The following is a 20,250-nucleotide window of genomic DNA, read 5'->3' as shown; positions in this document are numbered from 1 at the left end:
TATCCCCTAATACCATAAGTCAAAGTGAAGAGTTCAATTCAGAGAAAAAGGGGACAACCCAGAGAAGGGCTTAAGGCACATTAACCCAACCCACACTATCTGAAATATATACACTTTAAATTACCAGCCCCCCCCCCCCTTCCAAATGTTTCCATCTCTCTTCTGAAGGTGTTGATTCCGTGCTGGGGCATGTTTTGTGGGCATTGTTTTTCACCTGATCCAAGACAATGCGTGCCTGCAGGGTGCTCGATAACGAGGCAGGAATGAGGGGCCGACTTAATCCTCGTTTGCTACCTACACAAATACAACTTCTAATAGGAATCGCCGGAACCCTGGCCGATATTACCATTCCAAGTCAAGGGAGTTAAAGTCATTTATAGGACCTCCTGCGTTGACAGGGAAACACTTGTCCTGTTGCAATGTGGGTGATGATGTTTTTGTGACCAACAAACACTGGCTGCTCTTCATTTTGAACATTGGATGGTTGATAAAAATTACAGACGAGTAAGGAAACTAGGGACTTCATTTCTGGAAAGTCACACTAAATGAACGGAGCAGGAGGACATGAGCAGTATTTAGGAGTTAAGACTATTATTAGAACTAATCCTGTTTGAGCTATAGACTTTTATGGTCTATAAACTTTTCCCTGCATTTCACTGCAATCATTCTCAGTGTAACATTTCAATATAGAAAATGCTAAGAGGATCATAATTCTGAAGTTTCACTGGATGGGAACTTCAGTAAATACAGATACTCACATGGCTGTTCAACAGAGTACTTTTATGAGCTGTGATCCCTTCAGATTTCTGCAGGTTCTCGATTGCCATTTCAATCTATTGGAGCAAATCACACATCTCAGATTAAACTGCACGAGATGAACAAGGAGTAAAGCAGACATTTTAGTTATTATCTTGACTGACAAGTGTGTGACAGGGGTAAGGTGTATAAATTACACTTACTCAACTATCTAGGAGTCAGAGTTAGCACAACTTTTATATTTCAAAATCAAAATGTAAAACAAAATATTGACATTGTATAAAAGTGTATTAAAATTAAACAGGACATTAAACGGATTCCTAATTTGTTTTTCTTGAGATTTACTCGCACTCTGTAACCTGCGGTTTCCTGCAGCATTCCTACTCGTGTGTGAAGCAGGTAACCTGTATACGGGTTTCTGACAATGCAGCTCTATAACCAAACAGACGCTGCATGGAGGGCACACAACCTTGGACTTTCCACTTGCTGCTCTCTAAAAGGAAGGAATTGATCACAACCAAGTACCACAACATCAGGATAACTCCCTGCTGAGTAGTAGCACAGGATCTTTAAACTGAGGCACTGTTGGCTTGTGCAGGTGGATGTTAAAGGACAGCACTTCAATCAGTGTCAGCCTCCTTTATGTGCTCAGACCCTCGAGCTTGAACCTACAATCCTCTGACCAACTGAGCCAAACTAACACTAGGAAATACAAATATAGTGAATGGCAACTTTGACACTTGCACAAGAGGATTAGACTAAATTTATACTGCTTTTAGCACAAGATCGCTAACCCATAAATGTTGGAAGAGACACGACCAGCATCCTGGTTTCTTTGTTTATTATCATCTCTTAAGTGTTATGACATAGCGAGTGATGAGTTAGTTAACACCCAGAAACAGGAGGGGCCCCAGACTCCCAGCACCTCTCAATCCGTCCCCTCTTTATGGCATAGCTCCTTTTACAACTACCTTCTGCTTCCTTCCAGTAGGCCAATTCCTAATCTGCATCTGTGTGTTACCTGTGTTACTCACTTTGTTTATAAAGGAGTTTCTTGCACGTTACTCTAACAAAGGCCTTTAGGATGTCGCTACTTTATTTGGCTTCCCGTCATCAATCTAGGATGTCATCCATGAGGTTAATCAGGCAAAAGCCACGTTGGCTGTCCTTTATTGGATTGTTTTCATAGCTGCTCTGCTATTCATTGATTTACCCATTATTGAAGTCCGCTTAATGGGCCTGTAGTTGTCAGGTATAGCTCCTCTGCCCCTCGAATATGGGAGCTCCATTGGCCAATTTCCAGTCAGGATGTCCCCAGTGTTTAGTCACTCCCTCAAATGCCTGCCAGTGCTCCTCAAATCTCCTATCTTGTCTCTCTTGCTGGGGTATGTCATCTGTTCCAGGAAATTTATTGGTTTTCTGCCAATTTTGCTGTATATTGTCAGTGCCCTCCCTATTATAAAAATAATCCTCCAAAAAGTCATTCAGAATATTAACTTATCTCGTGTTCTGCTCCCTCACGACCCTCTTGCAGTTACAGCACTAGAACTTTCGAATGTTGATTTGCTGCTGTGGCATTTTCCACTTTTCTATTAGCATCCTTAAAATATTTGGCCTGCTTCTTGACCAGCTTGTACTTGGCCCAATGGTCACTCTTGCTTCTCCCTAAGAGCTTGGTGATTCTTTTTTGTCCTCCTTTTAAATTAGTTGGGGTAAGAGTAATGTCAGAAGCACTGAAAGGAAGGGGTCTCTACAATATGTCCAGAACTGCTTCCTAGCTCAGTATATCTTTAGTCCAACAAGGAAGGGGGCGGTGCTGGACTGAGTCCCAGGAAGTGATGTGGGGCTAGTAGGTAATGCAAGGACATGGCAAAATCTAGGAAACAGAAACAATGTCACTGGATTCAGCATAAACTGAAGATAAGAGATAAAAGGTAACTAACTGGAAAAGAGCAAATTTCAGCTAGATAAAGGAGGAGGAGCTAGCGCAGATAAATCGTCAGGTAAGACAGTAGGAAACTTTCGAACAGGTGGTGACTGGACTCAGATTAAATACATTCCCACAAGAAATAAAGGTGGGATAGCAAACTGGACAAACAAGACAAAAAGAAGCAGGGTGAATACAAAAGGAAATCAAATGGAGTGCAGAAAACAGAAGGGAAGCAAAGAAAATGAGAAAGGCTGGGGGGTGGTGGGGGTTGGAGACTGGCAGTGAACACAGTGAAGGATTTCGTAAACACAAAAAGAATACTTCAAGAAATAAAAACAGAAAATGCTGGAAATACTCAGCAGGTCAGGCAGCATCGGTGGAGAGAGAAACAGAGTTAACGGCCCTGATTTTCAGCTTGTGTGGGGAATGGTCAGGTTTCCCCGAATGTGGGGTTTCTGACACACATAGAAAAGTGTCAGCCAGCTCCACGCAATTTTCCCTCAAGTGGCCAATTAATTCCCAGCATGTGGGAAGCCTTGCTAATTGTCCAATTCAAGTCAGAAATCCCCACAGTATGATGTCATCATTTGTGGTGCTTTCAAGGTCCATAGCAAGCACTGCATCCTCTGAAGGCTTCCAAACGAACCATACAGGATGGCAGAGGAGCCTGCAGCAACTGTGGCCAGTGCCAGACCCCGAGCTGCCTCCAAATTCGACGAGGCTTCATTGCAGGCATTATTGGATGGGGTGAGGGCCCACAGGGAGGTCCTCTTCCCTAGGTCAGGGAGGAAGAGGCCTCCCACTGAGACCAATGCTGCATGGATGCAGGTGTCAGAAGATGCCAACTCGCTGGGAGTCACCAGAAGAACTTTGGCATTACATCTCTAACTCCTTCCTTTACTTACCCACAGTACCATCCAGAGCCCCCATCCTCACTGTGGAGGAGGAAGAGGCTGTGCAGCCAGACTCCTCAGAGGAAGCTCCAACCTCTGAGGGCGCAGCGTCAGCAGAAGTAAGCGCACCCAGCACCAGCGCAGACACTCACACCTCGGGGGGACCTTCGGGACATAGAGTAGTGTTGTCACCTGGTGTTTCACAGCTCACAAGAGCCTCAGCAGATTCTGGAGACAGGGACAGCAGTGGAGAGTCCTCGTCGGAGGGCGCAGGTCTCTGCCAGCTCAGCTCAGCTGCGCTGCATGTCGACCCTCTGCCTCTGGGTCCATCCGCAAGAGAAGAGGTGATGGATCTCCATTCACAGATGCAGGAGTCTCTGGCAGGTTTTGTCTCATGGATCGCTGCGAGTGTGGAGCGAATGGAGGAGTCCATAGCGACCATGAGCAGAGCCTTTGTGGAGTCATTGGCACATGAACGCATCACCATGGAAAGGTTGGCAACCTCCATGCAGGAGATAACTCGCCAGGGTACGGAAAACATGGTGAGTGCTCATAAGAGAATGACATCTCTTGAGGAGCGTTGGCCATCTGTTGAACAGAGAAACCAGATCTTCATGGAAGTCCTTCCGAGTAGGACTGCCAGTGCAGAAACGGGTCCCACTGGCCCCCTAAAGCGCAGCAAGGTGCTCTCAAGCCACTTCCAAGTGCTGGCCCCTTCTGGCCTGTGCAGCTTCAGGTGAGTGAGCAGCAGCCTGGTGCACCTGGTGCTTATCCTGGTTCTGCTGCTGCCGCCTCTGCTGTTGTAGATCCTCTAATGCCAGGAAGGGAAGGTACCAAAGGCCTCCCATGCTTCTGGCAGATGCCTCCGTTGAGGAGGTGTTGAGTTAGAGTGGTGAAAGGGGCTTCCCAGGAGCTCACACTGGAGAAGTGTGTGAGGCTCCAACTTTCTACAGCTGCTCCTAAGGCTTCAAAAAGTTCCCCCAAGCCTTGATCAACAAGGTCCTGCAGCCTGCAAATGCTGCCTATTTAAATCTCTTCAGCCCTCAGCGACCTGCTGCTGCAAGCAAGCAAGCCAGCTGTTTTCACGCCAGCTCTCAGCAGCTGGGTTCCCCGCAGGCGGGTTTCAGGTGGGGAAAGCCCCAAAGTCGCAACGGCACGGGAAAATCCACTTCAACAAGCAGATAATTGCTTGTTAGTGCTCCGACGACCAGTCCCGCCAGCGGCGGCCGGGACTGAAGCGGGGCGCGCGGAAACGGCAGTCCGAAAGTCGGACGGGGCGGGGAATCAGGCGGGGGGGGGGGTCCCGACCCGCCTTTTCGCCGATTTTCGGCCCCCGGCCGCATGAAAAGCTGCCCGGCGGCGGCCAGAAAATCGGGGCCAACGTTTCAGGTCGATGACCTTTCGTCAGAACTGGAAAGAGTTAGAGATGTAACAGATTTTTAAGCAAGTGCAGGGGCAGTGAAAGGGGGGAAAGAACAAAATGGAAGGTCTGTGATAGGATGGAAGGCAGGAGAAATTAAAAGACAAAAGGGATGATGGTGCAAGGCAAAAGGAGGTGGTAATGGGACAAGTTAAGAAACAAAAGATGAGTCTAGATGAGGTGTAAATGGGAATGGCAGAATCATCAACAGTTGCCATGTGGGGAAAAAAATGGGGTCAGAGGTTATGGTCTGAAATTGTTGAACTCGATGTTGAGTCTAGAAGGCTGTAAAGTGCCTAATGGAAAGATGAAGTGCTGTTCCTCGAGTTTATGTTGAGCTTCGTTGGAACAGTGTAAGAGGCCGAGGACGGAGAGGTCAGAGTAGGAGTGGAGCGGATAATTAAAGTGACAGGCGACCGGAAGCTCGTGGTCATGCTTACGGACTGAACGGAGGTGTTCCACAAAGCGGTCACCCAATCTGCGTTTGGTCTCCCCAGTGCAGAGGAAACTGCATCGTGAGCAGCGAATATAGTATACTAAGTTGCAAGAAGTACAAGTAAATCACTGTTTCACCTGGAAAGAGTGTTTGGGGCCCTGGACAGTAGGAAGGGAGGAGGTAAAAGGGCAGGTGTTGCATCTCCTGCCCTTCAAGGGTTGGGCTGAATAGAGTCCATAATATGGAATACTCATCGAGAGACCTGGGCTAATTAACAGTCAGCATAGATTCTAAAGGGCAAGTCATGTCTGACAAATTTAAAAAGAATTTTTTCACGCAAGAAAATTGAAGAAGGAAATGCAGTGAATGTTGTACAAGGGATTTTCAAAAGGTGTTTGATAAGGTGGCATATAGGAAGCATATTGATAAAATTAAGGCACATGGTATTAAAGGGAACGTGGCAGCATGGATAGAAAATTAGCTGAAGGATAGGAAAGCAGTAGTGGTTAACGGGTGGTTTTCAGACTAGAAGGATGTAAAGTGATGTCCCTGGGATTAGTGTTGAGTTTAACCATTTTCAAATGGTTAAAAAAAATCTGTATTGCTGAATGTTCTTATAAACGGAAAACAGCAGCTGAGTGAGTCCATAACTCAATGTTGTGCAAGTGATCAAGCTCAGTGGGGTGCAAGGATTTGAAATTCAGAGTCCTATGACTCAGGTCATGCCAATATTGATCTTAATTGATTCAGATGGGGTAAGTCATTGGCTGCACCACTTCAGATGTCCCCGATTTGCCATCATGCTCACTGCAGCGTAGGCAAATCACCTTTCCAGGAAAGTTTGGAGTAAGTTCCTAATGGGAAGATTGGGGCACTAAATGGCGTAAGTTACAGCGCAAGTTCCAGGAAATTCTGGGCCAAGGTTTTGCGCACCTTACTTTAGGAAAGGTGTCAAGGTCATGGAGAGGATACATAGCAGATTCACTAAGATGATGTCAGGATGAGGGACTTCAATTAGAAGAGACTAGCGATACTTTAGAATAGAGAAGGTTAAGGGGAAATCTAATAGGTGTTCAAAATTCTGAGAGTTTTAAAATAATGTAAATCAGGAAACAATAATTTCTTGTGGTTGGTGAATTAGTAACTAAAGGACACACATTTAAGGTCATCACCAAAAGAACGAAAGGAAAGATTATCAGAAATGTATATTTTTATAGAGGGTTCTTAGGAAATGGAATGTTCAACCAGAAAAGCAGTGGTGGAAGCAGAATCCATAATAATAATCTTTATAAAGGAAGTGGATAAAATGCTCACAAATGTTCACAATACTATTATGGATAAGGAAGACTATTCGAGCCATCTTAATTCATCCATCCAGAAAGACCCAATAATTCCATTTCAGCATCGAATTGTTTAAATGATTCAGGGTTTTGCCTCCACTTCTCTATCTGGGAGTCTATTCCATGATTTGATCAATGTGATAAGATCTTGCTCATATCAATCCTAAACTTACCTTTTACTATTTTGAACCAGTCCTATTCACAATTTAATTTGAAGTAATTTTCAGGACTTGTCTTTTCCGTTCCCTTTAACTATCTTATACAACTCTCAGATACTTCATTTTTAGGCTCCAGTATTTCCTCAGTCTTCTGACACTAGGGATCAGCCTCATTCCTCTTCTTGGCAATGCCTCCAACACCTGAAAGTCTCCTTTCTTTCTCTCTGACCAGAATTGAATACAATGAAGGCATGATCTGACCAGAGCACTAAACAATTTCATTACAACTTCCTTTGACTTGCATTCCATTGTTTTGACTATGGTGTGCAGCATTTAGCTTTGATTCGTACTACGCATTGGCAGGAATGTTGAGTTTACTAAGGCTTCTTTCAACAATATTCATAAGAATGGATCGGTTCAGTTTCCCTTCCTATGTGAAGTACTTCACACTTGTCTGCATTAAATTCCATCTGCCATTGTTTAGCCCAATACATATTTTATCCAACTCATCGATAATTTCTTCACTACCTCCTCCAATTCCACTGTCCCTCCAAATCTGGGATCTCCAGCAAGTTTGATCACTTTGCATTGTGTTTTTGAGTCCAAGTTATTGACGTTAATTAGAAACAGTAGTGGTCTCAACACTGAGCTTTGTGCAGCCTCATCCACCCCCTGACCCCACACCCCTGTTTTCTATCTTAACAGTCAGTTTCCTATCCATTCCCAGGGTTTTCCCGAATCCCCACAGTTTTACGAAGAGCCTATAGTGTGGAACTTTGTCAAATGCCTTTTGGATGCCAAGGTACACAGCGTCATAGGGCTTTCTACAGTCCACTTGGATTGCCAATTCCTCAAAAAAAGTTGATGAGGTCAGTCAAGAGGTCTATTTGAAAAGCAAGAAAATTAAAAGGGCAACAAGAAAACAGCAGGGGAACGGGACTAAGGGGGAGAGCTGTGTCCACAGGCACACGGACTGAATGGGGAAAGGGCCAGGGAACGGGACTAAGGGGGACAGCTGTGTCCACAGGCACACGGACTGAATGGGGAAAGGGCCAGGGAACGGGACTAAGGGGGACAGCTGTGTCCACAGGCACACGGACTGAATGGGGAAAGGGCCAGGGAACAGGACTAAGGGGGACAGCTGTGTCCACAGGCACACGGACTGAATGGGGAAAGGGCCAGGGAACGGGACTAAGGGGGAGAACTGTGTCCACAGGCACATGGACTGAATGGGGAAAGGGCCAGGGAACGGGACTAAGGGGGAGAGCTGTGTCCACAGGCACACGGACTGAATGGGGAAAGGGCCAGGGAACGGGACTAAGGGGGAGAGCTGTGTCCACAGGCACACGGACTGAATGGGGAAAGGGCCAGGGAACGGGACTAAGGGGGAGAGCTGTGTCCACAGGCACACGGACTGAATGGGGAAAGGGCCAGTGAACGGGACTAAGGGGGAGAGCTGTGTCCACAGGCACACGGACTGAATGGGGAAAGGGCCAGGGAACAGGACTAAGGGGGAGAGCTGTGTCCACAGGCACACGGACTGAATGGGGAACGGGACTAAGGGGGAGAGCTGTGTCCACAGGCACACGGACTGAATGGGGAAAGGGCCAGGGAACAGGACTAAGGGGGAGAGCTGTGTCCACAGGCACACGGACTGAATGGGGAAAGGGCCAGGGAACGGGACTAAGGGGGAGAACTGTGTCCACAGGCACACGGACTGAATGGGGAAAGGGCCAGGGAACGGGACTAAGGGGGAGAACTGTGTCCACAGGCACACGGACTGAATGGGGAAAGGGCCAGGGAACGGGACTAAGGGGGAGAACTGTGTCCACAGGCACACGGACTGAATGGGGAAAGGGCCAGGGAACAGGACTAAGGGGGACAGCTGTGTCCACAGGCACACGGACTGAATGGGGAAAGGGCCAGGGAACGGGACTAAGGGGGAGAACTGTGTCCACAGGCACACGGACTGAATGGGGAAAGGGCCAGGGAACGGGACTAAGGGGGAGAACTGTGTCCACAGGCACACGGACTGAATGGGGAAAGGGCCAGGGAACGGGACAAAGGGGGAGAGCTGTGTCCACAGGCACATGGACTGAATGGGGAACGGGACTAAGGGGGAGAACTGTGTCCACAGGCACACGGACTGAATGGGGAAAGGGCCAGGGAACGGGACAAAGGGGGAGAGCTGTGTCCACAGGCACATGGACTGAATGGGGAACGGGACTAAGGGGGAGAACTGTGTCCACAGGCACATGGACTGAATGGGGAACGGGACTAAGGGGGACAGCTGTGTCCACAGGCACACGGACTGAATGGGGAAAGGGCCAGGGAACGGGACTAAGGGGGAGAACTGTGTCCACAGGCACACGGACTGAATGGGGAAAGGGCCGGGGAACGGGACTAAGGGGGAGAGCTCTTTGAGAGAGACATTTTTATTTACTTTGCTTTTGCTGCACCTAGATATTTACTCGTCCTGCATAATCATTTTGAAGGCTGTCCAATTATCCTTGACTGATTTATTCCCGAGAAGCACACCTCTAGGTTACTAAATTCGGCTACCTGTGAATTACAGTCAGGAGCTGTGGTTAGGAGATTGTCCCAATTATTGCCTATGTATTTATAGATTTCAAATTCATTCTAGCCAACACTAAGATTCCATGATTTGATGCAGCTGTAATCCTTCTGAAGCAATCCAGAAGTACCCCAAAAGCAAACTGGACAGAGCTGCACCCAATATAGCAATTCTTTAAAATGAGTCATTATTTTTTTAGTATTATTTAGAGGGTGAAAACACAACTATCTCAGATCAAAACCCAAGACAGGTGCTGCCCCTGCCCTGTGGGCTCAGACACCCCTGCTTTGGTTTGTCATCTTCTGTACAAGGGCTTCGAAAGGAAGGTACACATTAATTAGCAGTCACCTCGGTGTGCAAATCTACTGCAGGTCAGCTAGCAGCAGCTCAGTGAAGGTGTCACGATTTCACGGCACTGCGCTACATATAACTTGCCCGCAACACTGAACACCCATCTGGCCGCCCACAATTCTAATGGAGTCTGCAGCCTCAATCAGCATTGTGGCGGGAGGCTGAACCATCTCCTTGTCCCACTCTCCTGGCTAAAGTGGGGCAAGGGGAGTGAATGAAACAGGGAGTTACATCACAAACAAAACTAGTTTCCTCACAGTTCCGGGTGATGGCCGTGTGGCGTGAGAGAGTGGATGTCTGGAGTTGTCCATCGTCCCTCCGTGGATGAGATACGTTCCACCACTGCTAGAGATGATCTGACTGCCTCCCACCTCCATTGCAATGCCGACAGTTCCCACCATACTGTGAGATGGCACCACAGCGGGTGAGGACACGACCGTGGTCACTTGGACTGCATTTCCCGGCGACTCAAAGTATGAAGCTCCAGGATTCTGTGCATAGAGTTGTGTTTCTGGGTAGGAGTATGCTGCACGTCTAGAAAACAACAGAAAACAAGTACAATTAAAACATCTATCATGAGGGAAGGAGGGAGAAGAGGGGTAACGGGTCTGGGATATGAGCTCAATCAGTATTATTGGAAAGCAATGAATGATGATATTTTACAGTAGATCCCTGTTAGGAGCTATACAAAACAGTCCACAAGAATGCATCACATTCTTTGAGGGGAGGAAAGGACGTATTTTCTAACCTTTCAAACATATGATGCATTGCATGTAGTAATGTTTAAAACACTGATATGGATACCTTATTAGGTGGCAATACAAGTTATAGGGTCTTGGCTTAGATATTCTCTCAAGTACAGTGGTGCGGTCACCCCCAAAACAGTCTGAGCATCTTGCGTTTAGGCTGTGCCTGCACTGCCCAATATATAACTTTACAACAGCGTAACTCAGGGGGTAGCAATGAGTCCACCCCTACATATGAACTGGATAATATCGTTTGCACATCTACTTCTTCAATCTCTCCCTCTCTGCCTGGCAGAAGCTTTCCCTCGTCACTTTCTGTTTAAAAACTAAATCTGACTAACCTTTTCAGTCTTAGCTGGACCTGGCTCCCTGTGTTTCTGTTTCTTTATTTCCCTCTGCTCACAGATGGAAAGGAAAAACCCCTGATAACTGTACGGGACTAACGACTTCCCAACGTAATGGGTGTGAGGCATTTATTAATTACCAAGACAAGCTAACAAATTGTTTACAGTCTTTGGGGAAAACAACTTTCTTTTAACATAATAACCAGCTATTGACTAGCTGCCTTTTTTCTAAACTTGTGAGAATACAGTTTGCTTTAAAATCCCAATATTAAAAGTAACTTTCTCCAAATCTTAGATCTGGCAGTTACAGCACTGTAAAGTTACACTTTTTATTTTATTTTCCAAAATGCTGCTGTACTTTATAGATTAAATAGTTTTGTTTCACATTTACTTGATAAAAAACAAGCAAGTGAATCTCAAACCCCTCTCCCATTGTCCCCCCCCCAAAAGAATCTATGGCCTGTGTTAAAGACGAGAGTCCACATTACCATCGGCTCTGCCTCTTTAGCTGACAGTCTGTCACTGACTCCCACCTTGGTCTCCTAGTGTGTTGCTCCCTCCCTCCGCAAGTTCTATCTGTCCATCTCTTCCAAACCCCTACACCCAGGCTCCCTGCATCATGTCCCAATTTAGTATTAATTCATATTCAATAATGGGCTGGGGGCTCACACCAAATCAGTATGTTTACGATTGATGAAATGAATGGAATCCTTCTCAGCAGAGTGCTAGAGATGGTTAATCACTGGTTTGGCCAGGCGAGCTCAGGGGTGGGAGGACTGTGTATTACTGGTGAGAAAGCGGTGGATGTTTGCACAGGTACAAAGTTTTTGCTGCCTGTCTGGATGAGGGCAAAGTGCCCAGGGTGGATGAGCAAACTGACCACTGCACCATGGTAGAAGAGGCCATTAAAGTGGGGTGAGTGAAAAGGAATGTGGTAGTGGTAGTATTGTTCCCTTTAAGCTGTGCGGCCATGCAGCACTCCAGGAGTCCCGCGCAGCCGGCTTTTAAACAGAAAAACCGCGCATGCCTCCCATTTTGAATGGGCTGCGCAGCCCGTTAAAGGGGCCGTGCAGCCCCCCAAAAAATTACAGGGAACATGAGCGGCAGGGGACAGTATAGTCAGGGGATAGATACTGTTCTCTGCAGGGAGTTCCAAAGGTTGTGTTGCCTGCCCAGTGCCAGGGTTAAGGACAGCTCCTCTGGAGAAGAACTTGGAGTGGGAGGGGAAGGATCCAGTTGTCAAGGTCCATGTAGGAACCAACGACATAGGTAGAACTAGGAATGAGGTTCTGCTGAGGGAGTTTGAGGAGCTAGGGTCCAAATTAATAAAGAGAACCTCAAAAAGATAATAATCTCTGGATTACTACCTGAGCCACGAGCAAATTAGCATAGGGTCAAACAGAGAGTTGAATGTGTGGCTCAAAGAGTGGTGTGGGAGACAGGGGTTTCAATTCATGGGGCACTGGCATCAGTACTGGGGAAAGAGGAAGCTGTTCTGTTGGGACAGGTGTCCTGGTGAATTGAGGGCGGTAGATAGGGCTTTAAACTTAAAAAAGCAGAGGTGGGGGAAGGGCTCAGGTGAGGGGAAATTGATAAATCTAAAGAGAAAAGCCAAGGCCATAGAGCAGTGTAGTGATTTGGGTAAAGATAAGCAGAGTGTGACAGGAAGTGACAAAGAGTTTAACGGTAATAGTGCATCAGCGAATAAGGTGAAAGCAGGGAAAAATGGTAAAAAGTTAAAATTAAACACGCCGTATCTGAATGCATCCAGCATTTGTAACAAGAGACATGAATTAATGGCACAAATACAGATAAAGGAGTTTGATCTAATAGCCATTACAGAAATGTGGTTGCATGGTGACCAAGGCTGTGACTAAATTTTCCAGGGTACTTGACGTTTCGAAAAGACAGACAAAATGGAAAAGGGTGAGGGGGTGGGGTGGTATCCCTGATAATAAAGGATGACATAAGGACAGTGGTGAGGAATGATCTTGGCTCGGAAGAACAGGAAGTAGAATCAGTATGGGTGGAGATAAGAAATAAGAAGGGGCGGAAAACACTGGTGGGAGTAGTTTTTAGGCCCTCTAACAATAGCTATACTGTTGGAAAGAGCATTAATGAAGAAATAAGAGGAGCTTGTAGCAAATGTAATGCAATAATTATAGGGAACTTTAATCTTCATATACACTGGACAAATCAAATTGACAAAAGTAGTTTGGAGGAAGAGTTCATGGCATGCATTTGAGACAGTTACCTGGAACAATACGTCGATAAGCTAACCAGGGAAGAGGCTATTTTAGATCTTGTCTTGTGTAATGAGGCAGGGTTGATTAGTAATCTCACAGTAAAAGATCCTCGGGGAAGAGTGATCATAATAGGTTAGAATTTCACATTGAGTTCGAGTGACGTACTTAAATCAGAAACTAGAGTATTAAACTTAAATAAGCCAATTACATAGGTATGAGGGGTGAGTTGGCTAAGGTAGATTAGGAAGACAAATGGTATGTTAGCTTTTATTCCAAGGGGATTGGAGTACAAGAGTAAGGAAGTCTTGCTGCAATTGTGCAGGGCCTTGGTAAAACTACACCTGGAGTACTGTGTGCAGTTTTGGTCTCCTTATCTGAGGGAAGATATACTTCCCTTAAGAGGGGGTACAATGAAGGTTCACTAGATTGATTCCTGGAACGAGAGGGTTGTTCTATGAGGAGAGATTGAGTAGAATGGGCCTATACTCTTTAGAGTTTAGAAGAATGAGAGGTGATCTCATTGAAACATATACGATTCTGAGAGGGTTGGACAGGGTAGCTGCTGAGAGGCTGTTGCCCCTGGCTGGAGACTCTAGAACTAGGGATCATAGTCATAGGATAAGGGGTCAGCCATTTAGGACTGAGGAGGAGAAATTTCTTCACTCAGACGGTTGTGAATCTTTGGAATTCTCTACCCCAGAGGTCTGTGGAGGCTCAGTCAGTCATTCAGTATATTCAAGGCAATAGATTTTTGGGCACTAAGGGAATCAAGGGATATGGGGATAGTGGGGGAAGATGAAGTTGAGGTCAAAGATCAGCCATGACCTTTTTGAAGGCGGAGCAGGTTCGAGGGCCGTACGGCCTACTCCTGCTCCTATTTTTTATGTTCTTATGTCCCCTGTCACAATGATGCTGGTCTGGATATGCACAGGGGTTTCTCATTTAAAAGAAAACTGAGAAAAGCAGCAGCCAAAAAGTGAATACCTGATAAACTGAAAAGTGAAGCAACTCGTCATTTTATAAAATCTAAAGTTTGCAGGATGGAAGTTGTGAAAGTTATTTTAAAAAAACCATAATGTCACGAACAGGATACACACAAAACTGGAAGCACCAGTGAGCACATAGTAGGCCGAGGTCCAACAAAAAACTCGCGACCTAAAGAACAGATGGTGGGTGGAGAAAGCGCAGGAGATCCAGCAGCTAGCTGACAACCACGACGTGCGTGGATTCTTTAGCACAGTCAAGACCATCTACGGCCCAAGCACCCAAGGCCCTTCCCCACTGCGGGCCAAGAACGGAGAGGTACTCATCAAGGACAGGGAAGCAGTTAGTGCCCGCTGGAAGGAGCACTTCGAAGATCTCCTTAACCACGACTTTGTCTTCGACACGAGTGTCCTCAACTCCATCCCACAGCATGCTACCCGCCACCATCTCAGCACAACCCCAGTCCGGCATGAGGTTGAAAAGGCCATCCGACAACTGAAGAACAAGGCCTCAGGAGCAGATGGAATCCCCGCCGAGGCACTAAAGCATGGCGGAGAAGCACTATTGACACGAATTCATGAACTCATTTCTCTTATCTGGAAGGAGGAGAGCATGCCGGGGATCTCAGAGACGCCGTAATTGTGACCATCTTCAAGAAAGGTGACAAGTCCGATTGCGGTAATTACAGAGGAGTTTCCCTGCTATCTGCCACAGGGAAAGTCATCGCAAGAATCCTCCTCAATCGCCTTCTCCCAGTGGCCGAAGAGCTCCTCCCAGAGTTGCAATGCGGATTCCGCCCACTAAGGGGCACAATGGACATGATCTTCACCGCACGTTAATTACAAGAGAAATGCAGGGAACAGCACCAACCACTGTACATGGCCTTCTTTGATCTCACAAAGGCCTTCGACACTGTCAACCATGAGGGATTATGGAGTGTCCTCCTCAAATTTGGCTGCCCTCAAAAGTTTGTCACTATCCTACGCCTGCTTCACGGCGACATGCAAGCCGTGATCCTAACCAACGGTTCCACCACAGACCCAATTCACATACGAACCGGGGTCAAGCAAGGCTGTGTCGTCGCACCAATGCTCTTCTCAATCTTCCTTGCTGCAATGCTCCATCTCACCCTCAGTAAGCTCCCCACTGGAGTGGAGCTAATTTACAGAACAAACGGGAAACTGTTCAACCTCCGTCGCCTCCAGTCCAGATCCAAGGTCGTCCCATCCTCTGTCATCGAATTACAGTATGCAGACGATGCTTGCGTCTGCGCTCACTCGGAGGTCGAACTCCAAACCATCGTAAACACCTTCACCGAAGCATACGAGAGCATGAGCCTTACACTAAACATCCGTAAGACAAAGGTCCTCTACCATAGTGCTGCCCCCCGATTATCAAAATCCACGACAAGGCCTTGGACAATGTGGACCACTTTCCATATCTCAGGAGCCTACTGTCAACAAGGGCAGACGTTGACGACGAAGTCCAACACTGCTTTCAGTGTGCCAGTGCAGCCTTCGGTCGCCTGAGGAAGTGTGGTAAACCACTTTTATCGTTCACTATCGTTACACTATGGTTATCACTGTTTATATCGTTACACTATGGTTATCACTGTGTACACTGTTGTATCACTACACAAGGTCACCTCTTGTCACGCTGTTATACCTGGGCTGACCACAGCTGACTCCGCCCATGACTCCGCCTGCTTGCCCAGGTATAAAGGTGGTCGACTGGCTGGTATTCCTCCTTGTTGGACCCGATCACCCACGAGGGTGGGCTCTGTTATTGAGCCAATAAAAACCTATAGTTACTATCTTAACTCGTCGCTTTTCATTGGATGAATTGATAGGTATATCAATTTTATTGGCTAAATTTTGAAATGAGTGGATCGGAGCAGCCAAACGACCAGCCAAACGGCCAGCTACAACAGCCACAGCAGCCGGCCTGGCTGCGAGCCCTCTGACCGCCGTACCTGGATCTAAACCCACAGGCAGCGAACTCAGCCCTCGACTTCAAACACTGGCTGAGCTGTTTCGAATCCTACCTGGGAGAATCCGGCGTGCCTGCGGGATCCAAACTAAGACTTCTGACCGCCCAAGTGAGCCCTAAAGTATTTGCACTCATCCAGGACCTTACTACATACGAGGACGCCCTCAACCTGCTGAAAGAGCAGTACCGGAGCCCGGTAAACTCTATGTATGCCAGACATCTCCTAAGATCCCGCTCGCAACAGCCAGGAGAGGCTGTAGATGAATTTTTACGGGCGCTACAAACACTCAGCAGGGACTGTGACTTTAAAGCTGTAACGGCTGCAGAAAATACTGAAGGGAATATCCGCGATGCCTTCGTGAAAGGCCTTCGGTCCGACTACTCACGGCAAAAACTGCTCGAATCAAAGGACCTCGACCTGAATACAACGGCAGCCCTCGCTCGCTCTCTGGAAGTGGCCCATCGGGACCTCGAGGCGTATTCCAGGTACTGTGCTGCGCGACCCTGGGACTCCGGCCTGACCCCGGCCGCAATACCCCTCGCACCGCCGCCTCTGGGACCTACCTCAGCGTTGGCGTCCCAGAACCGATCGGGACCGCCACCCCCAGTACCGGCTGCAACATCGGAGCCCCACGATCGGGCCGCCGGCTGCTTCTTCTGTGGCCAGGCGAAACACCCGAGGACGCGCTGCCCTGCAAGAAACGCGACTTGCTCCGATTGCCACAAGAAAGGCCACTTCGCTAAGGCCTGCAGGGGGAGAGCCACAGACGCCAGCAGTGCCTCATGCGAGTTGTGGGGGCGGCCATCTTTCATCAAGGCCACAGATGCCAGTATCCCCTCGTGTGAGTCGTGGGGGCGGCCATCTTTGATCAAGGCCACCGACGCCAGCAGTGCCTCATGTGAGTTGTGGGGGCGGCCATCTCCTCCGCCATTTTATTCAACCTCGTGGGCGCCGCCATTTTGTCCACCACACTCGACCGCCACCTTGTCTCCAGACCCGACCACCGCCTCACCCGCAGACTACAGCAGCTCGCTCAGCCATACACTAGCCTCCGTCACACTGGACCAAGCTCGCCCGCATCACCTGTCCAAGTCCATGATGGACATCAAAGTAAATGGCCACGCCACGACCTGCCTGTTCGACAGCGGAAGCACAGAGAGTTTCATCCATCCAGACACGGTGAGCCACTACTCCCTCACTGTCCGGCCAACGCGCAACCGGATCTCGATGGCGTCGAGGTCCCATTCTACAGACATCAGCGGCTACTGTGTTGTGACCCTGTCGGTTAGGGGCACGGAGTATAAAAATTTTAAACTCCTCGTCCTGCCCCAGCTCTGCGCTGCCGTCCTACTAGGGCTGGACTTCCAATCCCACCTTCAAAGTGTCACTTTGGCATACGGTGGACCCCTCCCCCCACTCACAGTCGACAACCAGCAGCCTTTAAACCGCCCACCGCATACCACCTGCGGCCTATCCACCCTCAAGGTCCCGCCCCCCTCCCTGTTCGCTAACCTCACCCGCGACTGTAAACCCGTCGCCACCAAGAGCAGGCGGTACAGCGCCGGGGACAGAGCTTTCATTAGCTCTGAGGTGCAGCGTCTCCTGAAGGAGGACATCATCGAGAGGAGCAACAGCCCCTGGCGTGCCCAGGTCGTAGTCGTTAAGACCGGCAATAAAAACCGCCTGGTCATCGACTACAGCCAAACCATAAACCGGTACACCCAGCTGGACGCATACCCCCTTCCCCGCATATCTGATATGGTCAATCAGATTGCACAGTACCGGGTATTCTCCACCATCGACCTTAAGTCGGCCTATCACCAACTCCCTATCCACCCTGAGGACCGCCAGTATACCGCCTTCGAGGCGAATGGCCGCCTCTACCACTTCCTTAGGGTTCCCTTCGGCGTCACCAACGGGGTTTCGGTCTTCCAAAGGGAGATGGAACGGATGGTTGACCAGAACGGGCTGCAGGCCACGTTCCCTTATCTAGATAACGTCACCATCTGCGGCCGCGACCGGCAGGACCACGATATTAATCTGGAGAAATTCCTCCGTACGGCCGAAAGGCTGAACCTCACTTACAATAAGGAGAAATGTGTGTTTAACACCTCGCGTCTCGCCATCCTCGGCTGCGTAGTAGAGAACGGGGTCATCGGCCCCGACCCCGAAAGAATGCGGCCCCTCATGGAGCTACCCCTCCCCCACTGTCCAAAGGCGCTGAAGAGAACCCTGGGGCTCTTCGCCTACTATGCCCAATGGGTGCCGAATTATGCGGACAAAGCCAGACCCCTCATGAAGTCCACCTCCTTCCCCCTGACGGCAGAAGCGTGCGCAGCCTTCTCCCTCATAAAGGGAGACATTGCTAAGGCCACGATGCACGCGGTGGATGAGTCTATCCCTTTCCAAGTGGAGAGCGATGCATCCGACTTCGCCCTAGCAGCAACCCTTAACCAGGTGGGGAGACCTGTGGCCTTCTTCTCAAGGACCCTCCAGGGCCCTGAGATCCGACACTCTTCGGTCGAGAAGGAGGCCCAGGCGATCGTGGAGGCAGTACGACGCTGGAGGCATTACCTGGCAGGCAAACGATTTACCCTCCTCACCGACCAGCGTTCGGTCGCTTTTATGTTTAATAACAAGCTGAGGGGCAAAATCAAGAACGACAAGATCTTGAGGTGGAGAATCGAGCTCTCCATCTATGATTATGATATCTTGTACCGGCCTGGTAAACTGAACGAACCCCCAGATGCTCTATCACGAAGTACATGCGCCAACGCGCAAATTGATAGACTGCAGACCCTCCACAACGACCTCTGCCACCCCGGGGTCACCAGACTTTACCACTTCATTAAGGCCCGCAACCTGCCCTACTCCATCGAGGAGGTCAGGACCATGACCAGGAACTGCCAAACCTGCGCCGAATGCAAACCGCATTTCTTTAGGCCGGACAGAGCAAGCCTGATCAAGGCCACCCGCCCCTTCGAGCGCTTGAGCATCGATTTTAAGGGGCCCCTCCCGTCCTCTGACCGTAATGTGTACTTCCTCAACATCATTGATGAGTACTCCCGTTTCCCCTTTGCCTTCCCCTGCCCAGACATGACCAGTACCACGGTCATCAAATGCCTGAACGACCTCTTCGCCTTGTTCGGGTTCCCGAACTATATACATAGCGACCGGGGCTCATCCTTCATGAGCGAGGAACTTCGCCAGTTCCTACTAGCGAGAGGCATTGCTGCAAGCAGGACCACCAGCTGCAACCCCCGAGGGAACGGCCAGGTGGAAAGAGAGAACGCGACTGTCTGGAAGGCCGTTCTCTTAGCCTTAAGGTCTAAGGGCCTGCCAACCTCTCGCTGGCAGGAAGTCCTCCCGGCAGCGCTGCATTCCATCCGGTCACTGCTTTGCACGGCCATTAACGCCACCCCCCATGAACGAATGTTTGTTTTCCCCAGGAATTCGACTACGGGAACCTCGCTACCAACATGGCTGACTTCTCCGGGGCCCGTCTTGCTGCGAAAGCACATGAGGGCCCATAAAACGGACCCCCTGGTCGAGAGGGTGGACCTCCTGCACGCCAACCCCCAGTACACCTATGTGGCATACCCAGACGGGCGGGAGGACACAGTCTCCTTACGAGACCTTGCACCCTCGGGCACCCCTGAGACACCACCGTTACCCCCCACCACCCCACCAAATCCACCCCAGGTAGACGGCATGCCGGAACCCCACGAGCCTTCGCCGACCACGCAGACACCAGCATTAACATCGGATACTGCATCACCGCCGCCGCTGCTGCGCCGATCAGAGAGACTTACGAGGCCTCCGGACTGACATACCCGAACTGGTAGTACACTTCACCCCGCCGGACTCAAATCTAAACAAGGGGTGAATGTGGTAAACCACTTTTATCGTTCACTATCGTTACACTATGGTTATCACTGTTTATATCGTTACACTATGGTTATCACTGTGTACACTGTTGTATCACTACACAAGGTCACCTCTTGTCACACTGTTATACCTGGGCTGACCACAGCTGACTCCGCCCATGACTCCGCCTGCTTGCCCAGGTATAAAGGTGGTC

General features: G+C 48.9%; 1 protein-coding gene across 4 annotated transcripts in view; it reads right to left on the bottom strand.

Annotated features, from left to right (window-relative positions):
• LOC147108428 (DNA-binding protein RFX2-like) overlaps window positions 1-20,250 on the bottom strand; it is a 160,058-nt gene that overhangs the window by 52,882 nt on the left and 86,926 nt on the right. For all 4 annotated transcript variants that reach the window (XM_086005057.1, XM_086005058.1, XM_086005059.1 and 1 more), the window contains 2 exons: window positions 10,117-10,393; window positions 759-833 (listed from right to left, as the gene is read on the bottom strand). In XM_086005057.1, coding sequence (XP_085861183.1) covers window positions 759-833; window positions 10,117-10,393 — 352 coding nt within the window. The remainder of the gene's footprint in view (window positions 1-758; window positions 834-10,116; window positions 10,394-20,250) is intronic.

This window comes from Somniosus microcephalus, chromosome 13 (genome assembly GCF_052327205.1).
Source record: "Somniosus microcephalus isolate GS21.2 chromosome 13, FLI_Smic_1.0, whole genome shotgun sequence".
NCBI classification, from domain to species: domain Eukaryota; kingdom Metazoa; phylum Chordata; class Chondrichthyes; order Squaliformes; family Somniosidae; genus Somniosus; species Somniosus microcephalus.
The sequence above is the reverse complement of the archived record's forward strand: the minus strand, read 5'-3'. Positions and strand labels throughout refer to the sequence as shown.